We start from the raw sequence: 21736 nt of genomic DNA, 5'->3' as shown, positions 1-21736 counted from the left end.
AATTAGCCGGGCGTGGTGGCGGGCGCCTGTAGTCCCAGCTACTCGGAGAGGCTGAGGCAGGAGAATGGCGTGAACCCGGGAGGCGGAGCTTGCATTGAGCCGAGATCGCGCCACTGCACTCCAGCCTGGGTGACAGAGCGAGACTCCGTCTCAAAAAAAAAAAAAAAAAAAAAAAAAAAAACCCTGCCTCTTATAAAATATGTGTGTATATATATGTATGTATATAGTAATTGTAAAAAGCCATAATCCTAGGAACTTGGCATACTTCCTTTTTATGTGAAAGTACTTTTTACAAAAACTCATTGATATTTGTTATATCAGGTTTTAGGGGTTTTACACAAGTTTTTTACTCTTTCTCTTACAGCTAAAGAATATATCACACCATTCATCAGACCTGTAATGCAGGCTCTTCTTCATATTATAAGAGAAACAGAAAATGATGACCTTACCAATGTAATTCAGAAAATGATCTGTGAATATAGTGAAGAAGTTACTCCTATTGCAGTAGAAATGACACAACATTTGGTATGTTGTTTGAACCTACCATATTTGCAAGCATTTTAATGTAGCTCTCAGTATGTTCCAGGTTGTGTCACAAGTGGCTTGCCTTACCTTATAGCAGTCAACCTTTTTGGCACCTGGGATTGGTTTCATGGAAGATAATTTTTCCACAGATGGTCTGGGGGAGATGGCTTTGGGATGAAACTGTTCCACCTCTTATCATCAGGCAGGCAATGGTTTTTCAGAAGGAGTGTGCAACCTAGATCCTTGAATGCACATTTCACAGTAGGGTTCACGCTCCTATGAGAATTTCCGGGAGTAATGCTCACTCACCTACCACTTATCTACTGGTCCTAACAGGCCATGGACCGGTACCAGTCCACTGCCTGGAGACTGGGGGACCCCTGCCTTTATAGCAGATATTTCACAGACATTACTGTGTAGCACATAAAGCCCTTGACAGATACTTAACTTACTTAATTCTAACACAATCGTGTGTCAGAATTATTCCTGTTTTACAGAGAAAATGTGAGGTATAAAATGGTTAATTGCCTAAGCTAGGCAGGATGGGGTTGGGATTTATACATGGGCCTTCATGGTACTTGTTCTTAACTACTACCTCAGGCTGCAGCATGAGTATCTGTGTAGTGGCCTGGAATGCTCAAAATAATCGATTGAATTTTACAAAACATAAATCAGTGACCCCCTTGATGATTAAATATACTTTTATTTGGACATTGTCAAGTGTTAACCAGTAGTAGTAATGAAAACTATTCATAATATTAAGTACTTTTTATACCTTGCCTCATTTAGTCCTCATACAGTGTCTATGAAATCCCCAAAGTGGCATGCAGAAAAGGTCAAGAGAAGTCAAGTAGCTTGTTTAAGGTCACCCAATGAGTACACTATTTGATTATAGAGCTTAAGCTCTTTATTATCATTAATCAATTTGGAGACATTAATTTGTTGTGGTATTCCAATGAGAATGTTCTAAGAATTAAAAGTCTTAGACCAAAACATATTTATAATGCCTCAGTGACAAACTTGAGTTATATTCTCTTGAATCTAGGCAATGACATTTAACCAAGTAATCCAGACGGGGCCAGATGAAGAAGGTAGTGATGACAAAGCAGTTACTGCGATGGGAATTCTGAATACAATTGATACACTTCTTAGTGTAGTTGAAGATCATAAAGAGGTAAGAAGATGATCTAGTGTTGCAGTTTTTCAAGCCATTTTATGCTTTTTAGAGGGCTCTAATATCTCTCTGGCATCTCATGTACCATGTTTTTGCCATTTTCCCTTTTATAAAGATAAGATTGGTACATTATATTTTAAGTTCTAAAGTATTAGTAGAAGGAATAGGAAGCAGGTATTTGTTTTACCATCTTAGGGCTCAGGATTTTGGCTCCTCGTGTTTTCTCAGATCCAGAAATATGGTGGTTCCAGGAGGGAAAAAAACATTTTTTCTTAGTTTTCTTTTTCTTTGAAAAATTTTGGTGAAATACACATAGCATAAAATTTACAATCCTAACCATTTTTAAGTATATAATTCACTAATATTAAGTATATTCACATTGTTATGCAACCATCACTACCATCTTCCTAGTTTTCTTCTTTTCTAGTTGTATTTTGGAAAAGTAAGAATTGTAATAATGGATTTTTTTTTCTTTTTTGAGATGGAGTCTCGCTCTGTCGCCCAGGCTGGATTGCAATGGTCACTGCACCTGGCCCTGAAATTGTTTTTCTTAACATAATGGAAATATTCTAAGTGTTAAAAATGTAATAAAGTTTAGGTGATTAAGAAGTTTTGGTTATAGTTTTCTTGTTATTTACTCTTTTCTGTATGTTTTAAATAATTCCATTTTTAAAAAAATCCATTACTGGGCAGCCAGGCACGGTGGCTCATGCCTGTAATCCCAGCACTTTGAGAGGCCGAGGTGGGCAGATCACCTGAGGTCAGGAGTTCAAGACCAGCCTAGCCAACGTGATGAAACCCCTGTCTCTACTAAAAATACAAAAATTAGCTGGGCGTGGTGGTGGGCGCCTGTAATCCCAGCTACTTGGGAGGCTGAGGCAGGAGAATCACTTGAACCCGAGAAGCAGAGGCTGCAGTGAGCCAAGATCGCGCCACTGCACTCCAGCCTGGGCGACAGAGCGAGACACTGTGTCAGAAAAGAAAGAAAGAGAGAGAGAGAAAACAATTTCAGATAGATGCAGTTGAAAGCCCTCAGGGGACCACTTCCTAACCCCTTTTCCCTACTTCCTTTCTTCCCATAGAAGTAACACTGTCATGAATTTGATGTTTATAATTCCAATGCAGATGTTTGTAATGTATGTCTTATCCATAAATTACATGTTTTCAGATTATCTGCAAGTTGCCTTTTGCAGCATGAGGTTTTTCACTAAACTTTTTTTTTTTGAGACGGAGTCTCCCTTTGTTGCCTAGGCAGGAGTGCAGTGGCACCATCTTGGCTCACCGCAACCTCTGCCTCCCAGGTTCAAGTGATTCTCCTGCCTCAGCCTCCTGAGTAACTGGGAGTACAGGCGCGCACCACCACGCCCAGCTAATTTTCCTATTTTTAGTAGAGACAGAGTTTCACCATGTTGGCAGGCAGGTCTAGAACTCCTGACCTCAAGTAATCCGCCTCCCTCAACCTCCCAGAGTGCAGAAATTACAGGCGTGAGCCACCACGCCAGCCACATAAACTGTTTTTGTATTCTGCCTTATAATTGAATATAAGCAGAAGCCATGACCAATCCTATAGGTGCTTTATGTTTTAACAGATGAATTGTTTATTCTATTTTAGGAGTTGTAAATGTATTAAGTTCTGTATATTTGAAATGGATGTCTTTCTTTTATATCTGATTAGTGGATATTATTTTACGCTTCCTCGCCTTAACATTCTTATGGCCTTCAGGGATTTGGGATCTAATTTAGGACTATCTAGACAATTATAGAGGAATTTGTATTTCCTGTCAGTCTTGAGTTGGGGGCTGAGTTCACATTCCATGGTTCACTATATCTAATAAAATTTGAAAAACTAAGGTGACTTAAGGATTATTGAGATTCGTAGCAATAATGCCTTCTTTTGGATAATTTCTCTGTAAGTCATTGACAGTGACTTTTCAATTACATTGAGCTGAATTAATCTCTATTTGCACATAACAGATGGGCTGTCTTCCGAATGGTTGTTTTTTGTTTTTTGTTTTTTGTTTTTTTTGAGATGGAGTTTTGCTCTTGTTGCCCAGGCTGGACTGCAGTGGTGCTCGGCTCACTGCAACCTCCACCTCCTGGGTTCAAGCAATTCTCCTGCCTCAGCCTCCCAAGTAGCTGGGATTACAGGCACCCGCCACCATGCCTGGCTAATTTTTTGTATTTTTAGTAGAGACGGGGTTTCACCACGCTGGCCAGGCTGGTTGCAAACTCCTGACCTCAGGTGATCCACCTGCCCTGGCTTCCCAAAGTGCTGGGATTACAGGCGTGAGCCACTGCGCCCGGCCAACTCCTTTATTTTCATAGTTGTTTGCATTTTTCAAGAATGTTTTTTCCTTTTTAGGCAAATTAAGCTAGCCATTCCTTTTGTTTTTCTCATTGTAATGGTATTTCATTCTATTTTTATCTGAGATCACAATTTCATAATGTGTAAGTCATTTTAAAACAAAGACTTATTTTTTTCACAATATTGACTTTATATTTAAGTGTACTGAGTTATAGTATGCGTTATCTTACTAAGTCACTTAGTGGGCTGTAACTGCATATGATTTTTTTTCTTCTCTTTTAGATAACCCAACAGCTTGAGGGAATCTGCTTACAGGTCATTGGTACTGTTTTACAACAGCATGTCTTAGGTATTATACCTCTGATTGTGCTAAGAATTTAGTGCTATTTCACATGAGCAAGCATTTTCCTAATGACTTAGTATTCTCTTTTAGAATTCTATGAGGAGATCTTCTCTTTAGCGCACAGTTTGACATGTCAACAAGTGTCTCCACAGATGTGGCAGCTACTACCCCTTGTATTTGAAGTCTTTCAGCAAGATGGCTTTGATTACTTTACAGGTGAGTCAAAACAGCATGGAAATACTGAGGGTTTTCCCTGCTTTGATTTATTTGTAGCTTGTCATTTGAACATACACTTTTTTTTTTTTTTTGAGTCGGAATTTCGCTCTTGTTGTCCCGGCTGGAGTGCAATGGCACGATCTCGGCTCACCGCAACCTACGCCTCCTGGGTTCAAGTGATTCTCCTGCCTCAGCCTCCCAAGTAGCTGGGATTACAGGCATGCGCCACCGTGCCCGGCTGATTTTGTATTTTTAGAGAGAGAGTTTCTCCATGTTGGTCAGGCTGGTCTCGAACTCCCGACCTGAGGTGATCCGCCCGCCTCAGCCTCCCAAAGTGCTGGGATTACAGGCATGAGCCAGTGCGCCTGGCCTGAACATACACTTTTGAATGTCCAGACTGCTTCACTGTTTGGAACAATTATCAGTAGAAGTTAATGCTCAGTGGTGATGCATGGTATTGATTTCTGCTATATCATTTAGTTATTTTAGGTTTATTCTTTGTTAACACACATACATACCCACACACCCCCTCGTAATCTTCTCCATATAAATGTAAAAATGTGTCTGTAATTTTTATGTTTAAGTACAAAGAAAATCACGTTAATAATAGGTTCGTTTCTGTATTTAATTATAAATGAATATGTTTTAATTAAAACTAAATGTTAAGGCCAGGCCTAGTGGATCACGCCTGTAATCCTAGCACTTTGGGAAGGTGGGAAAGCACTTCAGTCCGGGAATTCTCAACCAGCCTGGGCTATTAGACCCTGTCTCTAAAAAAAACTTTTAAAAATTAATCAGGCGAGGTGGAGTGTGCCTATAGTCCCAGCTACCTGGGAGGCTGAGGTGGGAGGATCACCTGAGTCCAGGATTTTGGTGTTAGTGAGTTTTAATCACACCACTGCACTCCATCCTGGGCAACAGAGTGAGAGTGTCCCCCCGTCCCCCACAAAAAAGGTGAATGTTAGAGACAAAATGATCTCATAGATTTGCCTTTTTCTAAGGAAATTTTTCAAAAGCAAAGAAAACATTTTTATTACTAAAGATGTGTAACTGATGTTTTTTATTAATACAGATATGATGCCCCTCCTTCATAATTATGTAACAGTTGATACAGACACACTTCTGTCTGACACCAAGTATCTTGAAATGATATACAGTATGTGTAAAAAGGTAGGTCATTTTTATATATCAGATTTCATGAGGCTTCTGCTATAAAATGTATGAAATTGTGAAAACTCATGTGATACCACATTGTAGTAATAAACATGTAAACATGGATCTGACAGAATTAAGGGCTTTAAAAGTTAAAAGTCATTGGTCCTTAGATGCCACAGCTTTGATAAATAGATGTCTTTTGTGTGCCCTCTGACACTTGGAATTTGTTTTTGAATTTTAGAGTGCCCGGATTTTAACTAACATAGTCTTATGGAATCAAAAGAAGGAGTCAAGAACTTGAGAGATTTTTGAAAGGATTAGGAATGGATAGAGATGTTTTATAAAGGAAAAGGTTAGCAGCTGTAGGTTTACAACAAGCAATAGGGAATGAATGTCCCCCTTTTGTTTGGTTGGGGAAACAAATATACTGGAGTCCATCAATATCAAAGTCAGTGTAATTGGTAGCATTTTAATTTCTAGCAGTGTCTGTTATAGGTCGTTAGAAAATTATTTGCTCCATGAAGTTTTTAGATTTCTTTCACTCACCTCTTTCCCTTCTGAACACAAAGTCACACATAATCATCTAGTTATGTTAGTCATTGTTTACTGCCAATTATATTATTTATATTAATATTCTGGGAGCAAAGATATACCTATACTATCTGCATTTCTGTTCCTCCACACTTTTTTTTGTTTGTTTGTTTGTTTGTTTTTTGTTTGTTTGTTTTTTTGAAACGGAGTCTCGCTCTGTCACCCAGGCTGGAGTGCAGTGGCACGATCTCGGCTCACTGCAAGCTCCACCTCCCGGGTTCACGCCATTCTCCTGCCTCAGCCTCTCCGAGTAGCTGGGACTACAGGCGCCCGCCACCACGCCCGGCTAATTTTTTGTATTTTTAGTAGAGACGGGGTTTCACCGTGGTCTCGATCTCCTGACCTCATGATCCGCCCGCCTCAGCCTCCCAAAGTGCTGGGATTACAAGTGTGAGCCACCACGCCCGGCCTCCTCCACACTTATTCATACGTTTATACTCATCTAGTTTTCACTAGCCTTCAAGGCCATGTTCATTTCTTGTCTGGAGTTTATAGGGCAACATTCGCCCTCAACTGGCTGCCTCTTCCTCCCTCCATTCCTCCCTCCCCTACTGGTTTTTTTTGTTATTGTTGTTTTCTTTTTTAAAGAGAAAAGGGTTTCCTAGAAATGTCAACATCTTAGCTTTTTGTAGTTCTCTACATGAGAAAGGTTAGGTGTTTTAGCTACCACCTGTGTATGAGAAGTTAGTGGTTGTCAACTTGCTGTAATCCAGAATGGCACTACAGGATAGGTACTTTGATCACAAAGACCAAGATGCCAGAGGGCTAGACTATGAAAGATAGGAGGCAGACAGCTCCAGATCCTCACAGCTATCCAGATCCTTTAGTCTTTCATCTGTGCAATGAACTTTGCAGTTATTCGTATTAATTAGGGTACCTCAAGTAATACTCAGAGCCTGTACACAGTGTAGGAAATTATTTCCTTGATTTAGATATCTGATTTAAAGGGATAAAACCTTACTGCAATTTATATTCTATTTTGATCAGGTTCTTACAGGAGTTGCAGGAGAAGATGCAGAATGTCATGCAGCAAAATTGTTAGAGGTCATCATTCTGCAGTGCAAAGGGCGTGGCATTGACCAGGTCAGTGAGGCTAATAATGGATTTGTAGTTCAGAGGGGTAATCTTTTCCTTCCACTTTCTTTCTTCATTTTTTGTCATTTGTTGCATATTCTGTATGTTTTTGTTTATTGAGACATCTGGATGACTAATATTTTTAGTTTAAAATTTAATATGTAATGATGATCATATGTTTAATATATAGGAATTGGACTAAGTTTTATGGCTACTTTGTTATCATGAAAGGTAAACTTTGGCTTAAGATTTTTTAGATAGCTTTAGTAATTAAATATCCATGGTCAGTTTTTTTTTTTTTTTTTTTTTTTTTTGAGTAATTTTGAGTCAGAGTCTGTTGCCCAGGCTGGAGTGCAGTGGCACATTCTCTGCTCACTGAAACCAGATTCAATCAGTTCTCCTGCCTCAGCCTCCCAAGTAGCTGGGATTACAGGCACACACCACCCCAGCTGCCTAATCATATATATATATATATATATTTTTTTTTTTTTTTTTTTTTTTTTTTGAGACACTGTCTCACCCTGTCGCCTAGGCTGGAGTGCAGTCACGCAATCTCAGCTCAGTGCAACCTCTGCCTCACAGGTTCAAGCAGTTCTCTGCCTCAGCCTCCAGAGTAGCTGGGATTAACAGGCATCTGCCACCACACCAGGCTAATTTTTTATATTTTTAGTAGAGATGGAGTTTCGCCATTTTGACCAGGCTGGTCTCAAACTCCTGACCTCAAGTGTTCTGCCCACCTCAGATTCCCAAAGTGCTGGGATTACAGGCATGAGCCACATCACCTGGCCCATGGTCAATTTTTTTTTTTTTTTTTTTTTTTTTTTTTTTTTTTGAGATGGAGTCTCGCTCTGTCGCCCAGGCTGGAGTGCAGTGGTGCAATCTCGGCTCACTGCAAGCTCCGCCTCTGGGGTTCACGCCATTCTCCTGCCTCAGCCTCTCCGAGCAGCTGGGACTACAGGCGCCCACCACCACGCCCGGCTAATTTTTTGTATTTTTAGTAGAGACGGGGTTTCACTGTGGTCTCGATCTCCTGACCTCGTGATCCGCCCAGCTCGGCCTCCCAAAGTGCTGGGATTACAAGCGTGAGCCACCGCCCCGGCCTCCATGGTCAATTTTAATAGGAACATTGTGAAGCCATCATTGATATTGTCGTGAGCTTTTATTTATTTATTTATTTACTTTATATATTTTTTTGAGACAGAGTCTTGCTCTGTTGCCCAGGCTGGAGTGCAGTGGCGTGATCTCGGCTCACTGCCTCTGCCTCCCGGGTTCACGCCATTCTGCCTCCTCAGCCTCCCAAGTAGCTGGGACTACAGGCACCGGCCACCACACCCGGCTAGTTTTTTGTATTTTTAGTAGAGACGGGGTTTCACTGTGTTAGTCAGGATGGTCTTGATCTCCTGACCTCGTGATCTGCCTGCCTCGGCCTCCCAAAGTGCTGGGATTACAGGCGTGAGCCACCACTCCTGGCCCGTCGTGAGCTTTTAATAGCTCCATGAAGACTACTAGACTTTCTCTAAAATTAGATTTCCCAGTGCAGTGCCTCAGCAGTAAATATTGGTCATCTAATGCTACAACAGGGTTAATTGAGGCAACAAAGAAGTTAATATTTTTAGAATGTTTACATGCTATTAATTATAGTCTCAGAATATCTTGCTATCTTTTTTTGTAGTGCATTCCCTTATTTGTGGAAGCAGCCTTAGAAAGACTGACAAGAGAGGTTAAGACAAGTGAACTTCGAACTATGTGTCTGCAAGTTGCAATTGCAGCTTTGTATTATAATCCACACCTACTACTCAATACCTTAGAAAATCTTCGCTTCCCTAATAATGTTGAACCAGTTACAAATCATTTTATTACACAATGGCTTAATGATGTTGACTGTTTCTTGGGGTAAGTGACGTATTGTAATTTTACTACATTTGCTTTGGGAGGAACTCTGCTTATTTAAAAAAAGAAAACAGAATTTATTTATTTATTTATTTATTTTTTTAGGCTTCATGACAGAAAGATGTGTGTTCTCGGACTCTGTGCTCTTATTGATATGGAACAGATACCCCAAGTTTTAAATCAGGTTTCTGGACAGATTTTGCCAGCTTTTATCCTTTTATTTAATGGATTGAAAAGAGCATATGCCTGTCATGCAGAACACGAGAATGACAGTGATGATGATGATGAAGCTGAGGATGACGATGAAACCGGTAAGGGATTTTCAATGGAAGAAGAAAAAAAACTTATCTACTTAGAAATATTACTGCACTGGGCCAGGCGCAGTGGCTCACGCCTGTAATCCCAGCACTTTGGGAGGCCGAGGCAGGTGGATCACAAGGTAAGGAGTTCGAGACCAGCCTGGCCAGTATGGTGAAACCTCGCCTCTACTAAAAATACAAAAATTAGCTGGGTGTAGTGGTGGGCACTTGTAGTCCCAGCTACTTGGGAGGCTGAAGCAGGAGAATCGCTTGAACCCATGGAGCAGAGGTTGCAGTGAGCCAAGATTGCATCACTGCACTCCAGCCTGGGTAACAGAGTGAGACTCCATCTCAGATTAAAAAATATATATATATTTTTTATATATATATATATATTTTTTTATATATATATTTATATATATATATCACTAGCCCTTCTCCCAAATAAATGTGGGATCATACTCAAATGCTTTCATTCACAGAAAAGACTTCCTATCTTCTCACTAGAGTGATGTAATCAAGAACTTCAGCTGTATCACCAACATGTAGAACAGTTCAAATCATTATAGTATGCAACCAAACAAAGATTTGTTCATTTTACACATTCTCAGCACTGTAGATACAAAGATGAATGAGATGTCATGGAGTTCTTCAAAAGTTTTCTATCTGACTGTGGGAAAGTATTACAAAGCCAAATAATTATGTATATAATAATAGAGTTGACATGAAGTGCTGAGTCCACTTAAGAGTGAGAGATTATAGCTCCCTTTTTTATATGGTGGCATTAGCCTATAGTCCCAGCCACTTGGAAGTCTGAGGTATCAGATTCGCTTGAGCCCAGGAGTTTGATTCCAGCCTGGGCAACATAGTGAAACCCCAGTTTTTTGTTTTTTGTTTTTTCTTTTGAGACGGAGTTTTGCTCCTGTTGCCCAGGCTGGAGTGCAATGGCGTGATCTTGGCTCACTGCAACATCTGCCTCCCGGGTTCAAGCGATTCTCCTGCCTCAGCCCCCCAAATAGCTGGGATTATAGGCACATACCACCATGCCCAGCTTATTTTTGTATTTTTAGTAGAGACGGGATTTCACCATGTTGGCCAGGCTGGTCTCGAACTCCTGACCTCAGATGATCCACCCTCCTGGGCCTCCCAAAGTGCTGGAATTACAGGCGTGAGCCACTGCACCGATCCGTGAAACCCCATTTCTTTAAAAAAAAGTTGTGGGGATTACGTGAGAGAATCCTTGACGCTTAAATAGTGCTTGGCAGATGGCACCAAATTAACAGTATTAACAAAGGTACACGTATCATTATAGTTACTATTACAAGATTTATGGGTTTTTGTTGTTGTTGTTGTTGTTGTTGTTGTTGTTGTTGTTGAGACAGAGTCTCGTTATGTCGCCAAGCTGGAGTGCAGTGGCAATCTTGGCTCACTGCAACCTCTGACTCCCAGGTTCAAGTGATTCTCCTGCCTCAGCCTCCCAAGTAGCTGGGATTACAGGCGTGTGCCACCACGCCCAGCTGATTTTTGTATTTTTAGTAGAGATGGGGTTTCACCGTGTTGGCCAAGGTGGTCTCAATCTCCTGACCTCGTGATCTGCCTGCCTCGGCCTCCTAAAGTGCTGGGATTACAGGCGTGAGCCACCGTGCCCAGCGATTTATGGGGTTTTCATTTTATTTTTAAGCTTCTAAAGATTTATGGTCTTAATGTTGACTAAATTTATTAGAGACATCCATCCTATCATCTATTAATTCTAAAACCTAAGCATACCTGCACTATAACATTATGTTAATTAAATGTTGATAAATTTTATCTATAAGACTGTACACTATCAGTGTATAAATTGATAAAATATTAAGAGAAATTATTGTAAGGGTTTCAACATAAGATATCTATTGCTATTTTTGTCTTTTATCATTTACTAACTTAGCCAGCCTTTAAAAAAAAATCTTACAAAAGGTTTGGTGGGTGTAATGGTAGTGTGTTCATACTGTGCAGTCCTTTTTCAGATGTCTAGTGTTAAGAACACATTAAATCAAGGTTGGTTTTATTGGACTCCTATGGGAATTTTCATTTCTATTCATTGTTGAACATGTATTTAAACACCAATTCCTGGAGCTCTCTCTTGTCACTTGTGACTTGGAATTTACTGACAGTGATTGAGATGATTGTCAATTTGTTGAGTAACAAAATATCTCATTGTTATAAAAGTACTTATATTATGACTTGGCAGAGGAACTGGGGAGTGATGAAGATGATATTGATGAAGACGGGCAAGAATATTTGGAGATTCTGGCTAAGCAGGCTGGTGAAGATGGAGATGATGAAGATTGGGAAGAAGATGATGCTGAAGAGACTGCTCTGGAAGGCTATTCCACAATCATTGATGATGAAGATAACCCTGTTGATGAGTATCAGATATTTAAAGCTATCTTTCAAAGTAAGTCAACTTGTTACATGTGGATCCATTTCATTGAACAAGTCTGTTGTAGTTTCTGCCTGCCCTTTAAAGGAAGAGTTTGGAGGATATCAAACCCAGACTAGAAAAGGCTGGTTAGGCAAAGTAACCAAAATTATTTCTAAGGTTGCCATAGTTTCTGAGTATTCTTTATTCATCCTGTTATTTTACATTTAGAATGTAATTTTGAAAGATTATAGGAAAACAATGTAGTTCAAAAAAGTATACACTGACAGTGCCTCTTTGGTACTTCTGATTCCCAGTCTCCCAGCTTTCCTCAGAAGTAACCACTCTTACATGTATACCTGTTTGTTGTATGTTATTATTTGTGTGTATCCTTTTTTCCTGCCCAAACCTACACTTAACCTGTTAGAGTATATTAGCATTTATGGCATATGATCTTATAATTCTTCTTTTCCTATATTCTATGATGTGTTAACTAATTTAATCTATTATTACTAAATTAGCACTTTTGGCATAATCAAATTTTTAGCTTTAAACAACTAATTTAACCTTGAGATTTTTGAATTATATATGCCTAGGATTCTGGAGCCACATACACTGTTAAATATTCCAAGAAAAGTCCACTGTTCCTATAATGTGTCACTGTATGTGGCTCCAGAATACTAGGTTCTCATTTTTTACCATCATTTACTTGGATTTCAACAAGGTATAGCATCTGTGTTTTACCATCCATGTTAAGAAATTAAATTTCCCCTGTATTTGAAACATCCTTTCCTCTCAGAGTTAATTGCTGTTATATATCATTTCCTATGCATTGGGAACTGATGAATATATTTTTTGATAGAATACATTATCTGATAACCAAGGATTTGAGTCTTCTAAGCCCATGACAAGGCAGTTTTGATACAAGGTTGCAGAAGCACAAAGTGCTGGTTTCTGAGCTACATGGCAGCAAGAACTGATTGAGGTGCCTAACTTGTTGTTTCTGTGCCTTGTACTTTGTAGACAGACACCACATGTCAGTCCCCAAAGGATGGTTCCTAACACGGGGCCCATGTACCAAAATAGCCTTGATGATTTTCAAGTTGCTTTAGCTCTGAATCTTTTAAGATGTTTGGGTTAGCTTTATTCCTGAAGTCTCCCTGGTTTGTTACTTACTATATAAGAACTAGTTAGGCTCTGAGTCTTTATTTGCTAGAGAGGTGGATCGTAAGAATGATTAGAGTTTTTGGAGGCATAAAGATAAGCTGTAATTAATTTTTATTCCTATATCTGTTGTTTCACAAATACAGTAATTTTAAAAATTATTGGGAGAATATAAAATAGATCAGAATTTCAGTACTGGCTCAGGATGGAGTAGGAGGAATAGAATAGAATGGAGCTACCAAGCCTGTCTTATTCATGTTGTTTTTCTCTTGTTTTTGTTTTTTGATAGCTATTCAAAATCGTAATCCTGTGTGGTATCAGGCACTGACTCACGGTCTTAATGAAGAACAAAGAAAACAGTTACAGGACATAGCAACTCTGGCTGATCAAAGAAGAGCAGCTCATGGTATGTTAATTAACTGTAACTCCTCTTTAATTAGTGACTTTTATAGCTATAAAATTTTACAGATTTTAAATTTTATATCATTTAATATGATATAAAAGGTATAGTTGTTGCACGTGATAGGAATTAACTCTAATCTGAGGGATTTAATTCAAGATAATTTTGGCTTTGGCTACAGTTTGCGTTTTTTTTGTTTTTTTTTTTTTTTTTTTTTTTTTGAGATGGCGTCTTGCTCTGTCACCCAGGCTGGAGTGTAGTGGTGCGATGTCAGCTCACTGCAAGCTCCACCTCCCGGGTTCATGCCATTCTCCTGCCTCAGCCTCCCAAGTAGCTGGGACTACAGGCATCTGCCACTACACCTGGCTAGTTTTTTGTATTTTTAGTAGAGACGGGGTTTCACCGTGTTAGCCAGGATGGTATTGATCTCCTGACCTCATGACCCACCTCCTCAGCCTCCCAAAGTGCTGAGATTACAGGCGTGAGCCACCACACCCAGCCCTAGTTTGCTTAGTTTTAAGTATAGTTGGGCCAGGTGTGGTGGCTCATGCCTGTAATCCCAGCACTTTGGGAGGCCACGGTGGGTGGATTGCCTGAGCTCAGGAGTTTGAGACCAGCCTGGGCAACATGACGAAACTCTGTCTCTACTAAAATGCAAAAAACTAGCCAGGCATGGTGTCACATGCCTATATTCCCAGCTACTCAGGAGGCTGAGGCAGGAGAATTGTTTGAACCTAGGAGGTGGAGGTTGCAGTGAGTTGAGATTGCACCACTGTACTCCATCCTGGGCAACAGAGCAAGACTCCATCTCCAAAAAAACAGAAACAAAAAAAACTAGAGAACACAGCCAGACGTGGTGGCGCATGCTTGTAATCCCAGCTACTTGGGAAGCTAGGGCAGGCAAGTCCTTGAGCCCAGGAGGCAGAGGTTGCAGTGAGCCGACATCACACCATTGCACTCCAGCCTGGGTGACAAGAGCAAAACTCCGTCTCAAAAAAAAGTACAGTTGGCCGGGCGCGGTGGCTCACGCTTGTAATCCCAGCACTTTGGGAGGCCGAGGCGGGCGGATCACGAGGTCAGGAGATCGAGACCACGGTGAAACCCCGTCTCTACTAAAAAATACAAAAAATTAGCCAGGCGCGGTGGCGGGCGCCTGTAGTCCCAGCTACTTGGAGGCTGAGGCAGGAGAATGGCGTGAACCCGGGAGGCGGAGCTTGCAATGAGCCGAGATTGCGCCACTGCACTCCAGCCCGGGCGACAGAGCGAGACTCTGTCTCAAAAAAAAAAAAAAAAAAGGCCGGGCGCGGTGGCTCACGCTTGTAATCCTAGCACTTTGGGAGGCCGAGGCGGGCGGATCACAGGGTCAGGAGATCGAGACCACAGTGAAACCCCGTCTCTACTAAAAATACAAAAAATTAGCCGGGCGTGGTGGCGGGCGCCTGTAGTCCCAGCTACTCGGAGAGGCTGAGGCAGGAGAATGGCGTGAACCCAGGAGGCGGAGCTTGCAGTGAGCCGAGATGGCGCCACTGCACTCCAGCCTGGGTGACAGAGCGAGACTCCATCTCAAAAAAAAAAAAAAAAAAAGTACAGTTGAAGACTACTTTCAGTATGCAATAACTTTAGCTCATGGTGATGGTTAGATAGTAGAAAGTTCTGTTAAAAATGTAAACACCTAAGCCGGGCACAGTGGCTCACACCTGTAATCCCAGCACTTTGGGAGGCCAAGACAGGAGGGTCGCTTGAGTTTGGAAGTTGAAGTCCAGCCTGGGCAACATAGTGAGACATCATCTCTACAAAAAATAAACAAAATTAGCCAGGCATGGTGGTGCATGCCTGTAGTCCCAGCTACTTGGGAGACTGATGCTGGAGGATCACTTGAACGTGGGAGGTGTAGGTTATAGTGAGCTGTTATTGTGCCACTGTACTCTAACCTGGGTGCCAGAGTGAGACCCTGTCTCCAAAAATGTAAAAACTTACGAAGTTAAATAGCTCCCAGACATGTCTTTTCATCTTTAACTGTTTCAGTGTGCAATTTTTAAAAGTACATTTTAGGCCAGTTGCGGTGGCTCACGCCTGTAATCCCAGCACTTTGGGAGGCCAAGGCTGGCGGATCACTTGAGTTCAGGACTTCGAGAGCAGCCTGGCCAACATACAGTGAAACCCTGTCTCTACTGAACAACACAAAAATTAGCCGGACGTGGTGGTGCACACCTGTAGTCCCAGCTACTTGGAAAGCTGAGGCAGGAGAATCACTCGAACCTGGGAGGCAGAGGTTGCAGTGAGCCAACATCGCACCACTGCACTCCAGCCTGGGTGACAGTGAAACTCTGTCTCTAAAAAAAAAAAATAAATAAAAACAAAAAAAAAATACATTTTAGGTTATACACCACTGTTAATGCACAACAATTATCTATAGACTTTTTAAATAAATTTAAAAAATTATTTTGTTTATTTATTTATTTTTTTGAAAAGAGTCCACTCTGTCACCCAGGCTGGAGTGCAGTGGTGCATTCTCGGCTCACTGCCACCTCTGTCTCCCGATTTCAAGTGATTCTCGTGCCTCGGCTTCCGAGTAGCTGAGATTACAGGCATGCACCACCACACCCAACTAATTTTTGTATTTTTAGTAGAGACGAGGTTTCACTATGTTGGCCAGGATGGTCTCGAAAACTCCTGACTCCTGAGGCGGATGGATCACTTGAGGTCAGGAGTTCTAGACCAACCTGGCCAACATGGTGAAACCCTGCCTCTACTAAAAATACAAAAAATTACCTGGGCGTGGTGGCACGCACTTGTAGTCCCAGCTACTTGGGAGGCTGAGGCAGGAGAGAATCGCTTGCACCTGGGAGGCGGAGGTTGCGTTGAGCCAGGATCATGCCACTGTACTCCAGCCTGGGCAACAGAGCCAGACTCCGTCTCAAAAAAAAAAAAAAAAGATTTTTTTCTTAACAGTGGAAAGTGAAAATTGGCTAAGAAGTCTACAGCATACAGTAAAAGAGATTATATTCTCTACATAATGCATGTTCCCTTGCCCCTATACATTGGAGAAAACATGGACTTTGGAACTTCCTGGCCATTAATGATGCCTAAGCTACTGGCTTGTTTAATGTTTTGTCAGTTTCTCCCCAAGTTAGTAGATGATTGAATGCCCTACTAAAATTTTATTTGTTTTCTAGAATCCAAAATGATTGAGAAGCATGGAGGATACAAATTCAGTGCTCCAGTTGTGCCAAGTTCTTTCAATTTTGGAGGCCCAGCACCAGGGATGAATTGAGTTATCTCTTTCCTGCTGTGTGATTGTAGTGAAGAGCTTGTGTTCCTCCTAGTAGTGGTTCCAGAACTGGTTCATGTTATCTATTCTAAACTAATGATCAATAGATGGACAAAAGAAACAACAACCCCAGGAGATGGGACCTGATCATGCAACCTGGCACTGGAAAAGAAATCAGCGGGATTTTGGGGGTGGGGGGCATGGGAGGTACCTTAGAGGGCATATTTTCTTTATTTTTTGAAGAAAGTAAGATCCTGACTCAAGCTTCAAAGTGACACTGTGGAAATCTGAAACAAGAGGGGATGTCATGAAGGCAGCTTTTCTTTTTCTGAGGAAAAAATAGGCATGGGCTACAGGACTATTTAAAATGTCTCATTTACAGTATAAAACTCAAAGGTAGATGTAATTTTTACACCTATGAGTATTTGTCCAATTTCTGTCTCTTCCTCACCATTGGGTATCTATTCTTTATATGTAAATAAGATAAGGTCATCTGATAGCCTTATTGAGTCTTCATCATTTTCATTCATCATTGTTCCTATGTAGATTATTGGACATTTATTGTAGCACTACATAACTGATTATAAAAATCTGTAAATGAATTAGCACTTTCATATTGAAACAAGCCTGCTAGCCTATGTATAAAATAGCAAAATGTTTGCTGTTTATAAAAAGATGTAATGGGGTGGGGGGCAGGGGTAATTTCAAGTTATTAATTTAAAAATGAACTAGCAATTTTGTACCTGGTGACTTTGTGGTGCACTCACCTCTGATAGTGACTTGAATTCGGTATGTAAAAAGGGGTTAGTGGTATTTCATTGCTGCTAAAAATGACAACTCCCTCTGTGTCCTGTTTTTCTTAAAGCTGTCAGTGTACAAGTGGGTATTTGAATACCAGACCTTACTGTAAAAATTAAGAAAGGTGGTATCTAGAGCATGTAAATTGGATATAAAGTTCTACTCTTAAAGAGTTGATCTAAGAGTATGGCTAAACATCTATATATGCAATCTATTAAAAGAACTTAATTCGGCTGTTATGTCTTGATTTGATTGCAGTTTTTTCCTAATTATAACAAATTTTTCATTGGCCTGTTTTTAATCCTGTGCCTAGAAAGAGTACAAAATGCACACTTAAAAAAATTGATATTTAACACTTACCCACTCCCCTTTCCCCATCTCTTCTACCCCTCTTGTTGATTGTGGTATCTGATCTTGACTAGATAGGCTGAAGGCACATGGTTCCCTCCAAAAACCACTATTGATATCACTGCAAAAACAAGCCCTCAAAAAGATACTGTAGAGAGGTTGGCTTGCTTCCCTCTCTTCCTAACTGCATGTTGAAAAATAAGCCGTTATTGATCTTAAACATCTGTCAGATGAGTCATACATTGGGTTATTTTTTATATACATGTATACACAAAATATTTCAAATTGAAAGCAACATCTTAATGGATTCAAAACTATTACAAGCTGTTGTCTAAAACAGATGAGAAAAAAATTTATAACTGTAAAAACAAATGCACATATTGATATTTAAAATGCATAATTAAGAAAACCCATTTTTGTTGTGTTTTTCTTGTATACCAATAATTAAGCCACTACTGTTGGCACTGTTTGGTTTTCTATTTTAACACTGAAGGAGTGAAAGTATTTCCTATATTTATGAATTTACTACTAAAATCTTGGCAAAAAAAGAAAAAAATTGTCTAACGTGTGGGTGAAAACTGTTAATCAAGTGTTTCTACTCCCCCCCCACAAATCCCCTGAAAGTTGGACACCAACTGTATACCCTAGGTTGCTTAAAGGGATTTCACTATTATATAAAGTCAATAAAAATGAAGTAGTTGTATATATGCAACATTGTGTACAGAGGGGAAATAATGAATAGTATTAAAGAAACATTCTCGTCTTCCTTTACCTTTAATCCCCTAATACCTAGTCTACTTTTTAAATTTTCAGACTTTACTGCTTTTTGAATTCATAATTCTAATTTTCACATTATTGTTAATGGAAAATCATATCTAATAAAGGTTTTAGTTATTCCCATGCACAGTATGAAAATTCTCATTTGCTGAGGTTTTGTTTCAAGAAAATGTATTGGCATGTCTTTGAGAACATGTTTTATTGTCTCCTGTGTCATATAATCCAAACTAATCTCCATTTACAGACTTTAACTTGAAATTAGACCTTATAATTAAACTATTTAAATAGTGTTCAAATGATAGTTTCTAATGCATCAAATATATACCTCAGTTTTCATGATTTCCTTTAACATTATAGTTTGGTATAGATCAAGAATCTTAACATGTATCAGTTTCTAGATGAGGCTGCAGGATTTTTGGAAAACTTTTTGAATGTATTTACAATATTCTCTGGTAATTAGCTGCATAGGGACTTATCTTTTTTCTTTTTACATACAGCTTTTCCTACAGTTTTATTACCCTATAATTTTTTTTTTAGTTGTAGAAGTTAATTCTCATTTTGTGTGGATTTCAGTATTTGTCTTTGTTAATGGCAGATATTAGCAGAAATCACTTTTGTAAATGTAAGCTATCTTTTTTTTCTTGAAAAAGCCTTTCTATTTATCAGTATTAAATAAAGGAAGTTAATCTGTTTCTCTGCAGGTAATAAAATAGTGACACACTGTATTAAGATAGTGACTGCTATACTCAATCTGGAAGAGACTAGAGTATAGAGCATGAGTGGCAAAACCACAGCCCTTGGGCCATATGCTGCTATTCAGTCCCAGATGTAGCCCGTGAAGCAAGCATAAAGAAAAATGAATTAAAAATTAAATTAATATGGAAAGTTAAAAAATGGATTACATTAGTATGACTAAACCATGTATTTGGCAAAGATCCAACACAATGTCTTAAGTATAATAGGTAGTCTCTGTTTGTAAAATAAATGACTTAAATTTAAAACATCAGTTATAAAACTGTCAGTTCTGTTCTTTGTAATTTAAATTTTGGTAAAGATTTTCTGTGACCATTATCAGTGCCTACTGAATTCTAGCTTTTATCCTTGGTGAGTTGGCCATTCTTGCAATAGCCACTTCACACTTTGGCTCATGGTAAACAAAGGTTACCTGGAAGGTGCTCTTGGAGATAGTAGTGTCATCTCTCAACTGGGGGAGTAACCTAAATCAGACCTCCAAATTAGAGAAGGCTAGGATAATAGATTCTTTAACATCAACAGTTACATTTTAAGTTGACCTGGCAATCCAAAAACTAGCATTAGCAGAAGCAGTATGCTTCTCCAAAGGTCTTCTAGACCCAGGCTGTAACTCAGCTAACTAAAGTGATCCAATACTGTTCTAGGCCCTTCATCCTTTGTATGTAGTATTACGACTGCATAAAACAAGCAATGGGGACAGATATACCCCTTTCCTTTAGGGACCAATACAGTAGGCTGTACTCATTGTTGCCCCTTATATAAAGGGTCAAAACATATTCTTATGACCATGCATATCAAAAGAAGCTGGACAATGTGGTTCTTAAGCAAGGCAAAATCTTTGGTTTTAGCACTATAGGAGAAATATATAAGTTTTTGTGTGTGTGTGTGTCTGTGTGAGGTAGTCATCCCCACTCCAGGTGTTTTTTTTGGTGGTTTTTTTGTTTTTTTTGTTTTTTTTTCCTGAGATGGAGTCTTACTCTGTCACCCAGGCTGGAGTGCAGTGGCACGATCTTGGCTCACTGCAACCTCTGCCATCCAAGTTTAAGCGATTCTCCTGTCTCAGCCTCCCGAGTAGCTGGGATTACAGGTGCCTGCCACTGCGCCCAGCTAATTTTTTGTATTTTTAGTAGAGATGGGGTTTCATCATCTCAGCCAGGCTGGTCTGGAACTCCTGACCTCGTGATCCACCCGCCTTGGCCTCCCAAAGTGCTGGGATTATAGGCGTGAGCCACTGTGCCCGGCCCCCTCCAGGTCTTAAGGCACAGGTGAGAATTCACCTTTATATATTTATAGATGCTGGGCCAGGCACGGTGGCTTATGCCTGTAATCCAAGCACTTTGGAAGACTAAGGCAGGAGGATCACTTGAGCCCAGGAGTTTAGGACTAGCCTAGGCAATACAGCAAGACCCTGTCTTAAAAAATAATAATAGGCTGGGCATGGTGGCTCATGCCTGTAATCCCAGCACTTTGGGAGGCTGAGGCTGGCGGATTACCTGAGGCCAGGAGTTCAAGACCAGCCTGGCCAATGTGGTGAAACCCCATCTCTACTAAAAATACAAAAATTAGCCAGGTGTGGTGGCACATGCCTGTAATCCCAGCTACTCAGAAGGTTGAGGCAGGAGAATTGCTTCACCCTGGGAGACGGGGGTTACAGTGAGCCAAGATCGCACCACTGCACTCCAGCCTGGGTGACAGAGTAAGACCCGTCTTAGAAAAAAAATAATGATAATAATAGATTCTGCTTTCATATATAAATTGGGATTTGTCAATTACATACAATATTTGAGCTCTATAGCTACCAGAGCCTTTTTTTTTTTTTTTTTTGGAGACAGAATCTCACTCTAGTTGCCCAGGTGGGAGTGCAATGGCATGATCTCGGCCCACCTCAACATCTGCCTCCCGGGTTCAAGAGACTCTCCTGCCTCAGCCTCCACAGTAGCTGGGATTACAGGCATGTGCCACCACACCCGGCTAATTTTTGTATTTTTAGTAGGGACAGGGTTTCTCCATGTTGGTCAGGCTGGTCTCAAACTCCCAACCTCAGGTGATCCAACCGCTTCGGCTTCCCAAAGTGTTGGGATTACAGGCGGGTGCCACCATGCCCGCTCTGCCAGAGCATTTTAAGGTTTCTTTCTGAATCTTTTTTTTAAACAAACCCAAGAAACTAGAAAAAGGAACTTCCTTAACCTGATAAAAGGCATCTAACAAAACTATAAAGCTAATAGACTTGATAGTGAAAGAAAAATGTTCCA

General features: G+C 40.2%; 1 protein-coding gene across 2 annotated transcripts in view; it reads left to right on the top strand.

Moving 5' to 3' along the window:
- IPO7 (importin 7) overlaps window positions 1–18854 on the top strand; it is a 65572-nt gene extending 46718 nt beyond the window's left edge. For both annotated transcript variants that reach the window (XM_055282458.2, XM_063641097.1), the window contains 11 exons: window positions 365–525; window positions 1571–1699; window positions 4287–4353; window positions 4438–4563; window positions 5636–5733; window positions 7297–7392; window positions 9056–9276; window positions 9379–9584; window positions 11803–12009; window positions 13427–13543; window positions 16714–18854. In XM_055282458.2, the coding sequence (XP_055138433.1) occupies window positions 365–525; window positions 1571–1699; window positions 4287–4353; window positions 4438–4563; window positions 5636–5733; window positions 7297–7392; window positions 9056–9276; window positions 9379–9584; window positions 11803–12009; window positions 13427–13543; window positions 16714–16811 (1526 nt within the window). In that variant the 3' untranslated portion in view covers window positions 16812–18854. The remainder of the gene's footprint in view (window positions 1–364; window positions 526–1570; window positions 1700–4286; window positions 4354–4437; window positions 4564–5635; window positions 5734–7296; window positions 7393–9055; window positions 9277–9378; window positions 9585–11802; window positions 12010–13426; window positions 13544–16713) is intronic.
- Window positions 18855–21736: the final 2882 nt, after the last annotated feature.

The sequence above is a fragment of the Symphalangus syndactylus genome, chromosome 6, assembly GCF_028878055.3.
Source record: "Symphalangus syndactylus isolate Jambi chromosome 6, NHGRI_mSymSyn1-v2.1_pri, whole genome shotgun sequence".
NCBI lineage: Eukaryota > Metazoa > Chordata > Mammalia > Primates > Hylobatidae > Symphalangus > Symphalangus syndactylus.
This window is presented reverse-complemented; position numbering and strand designations above follow the sequence as displayed.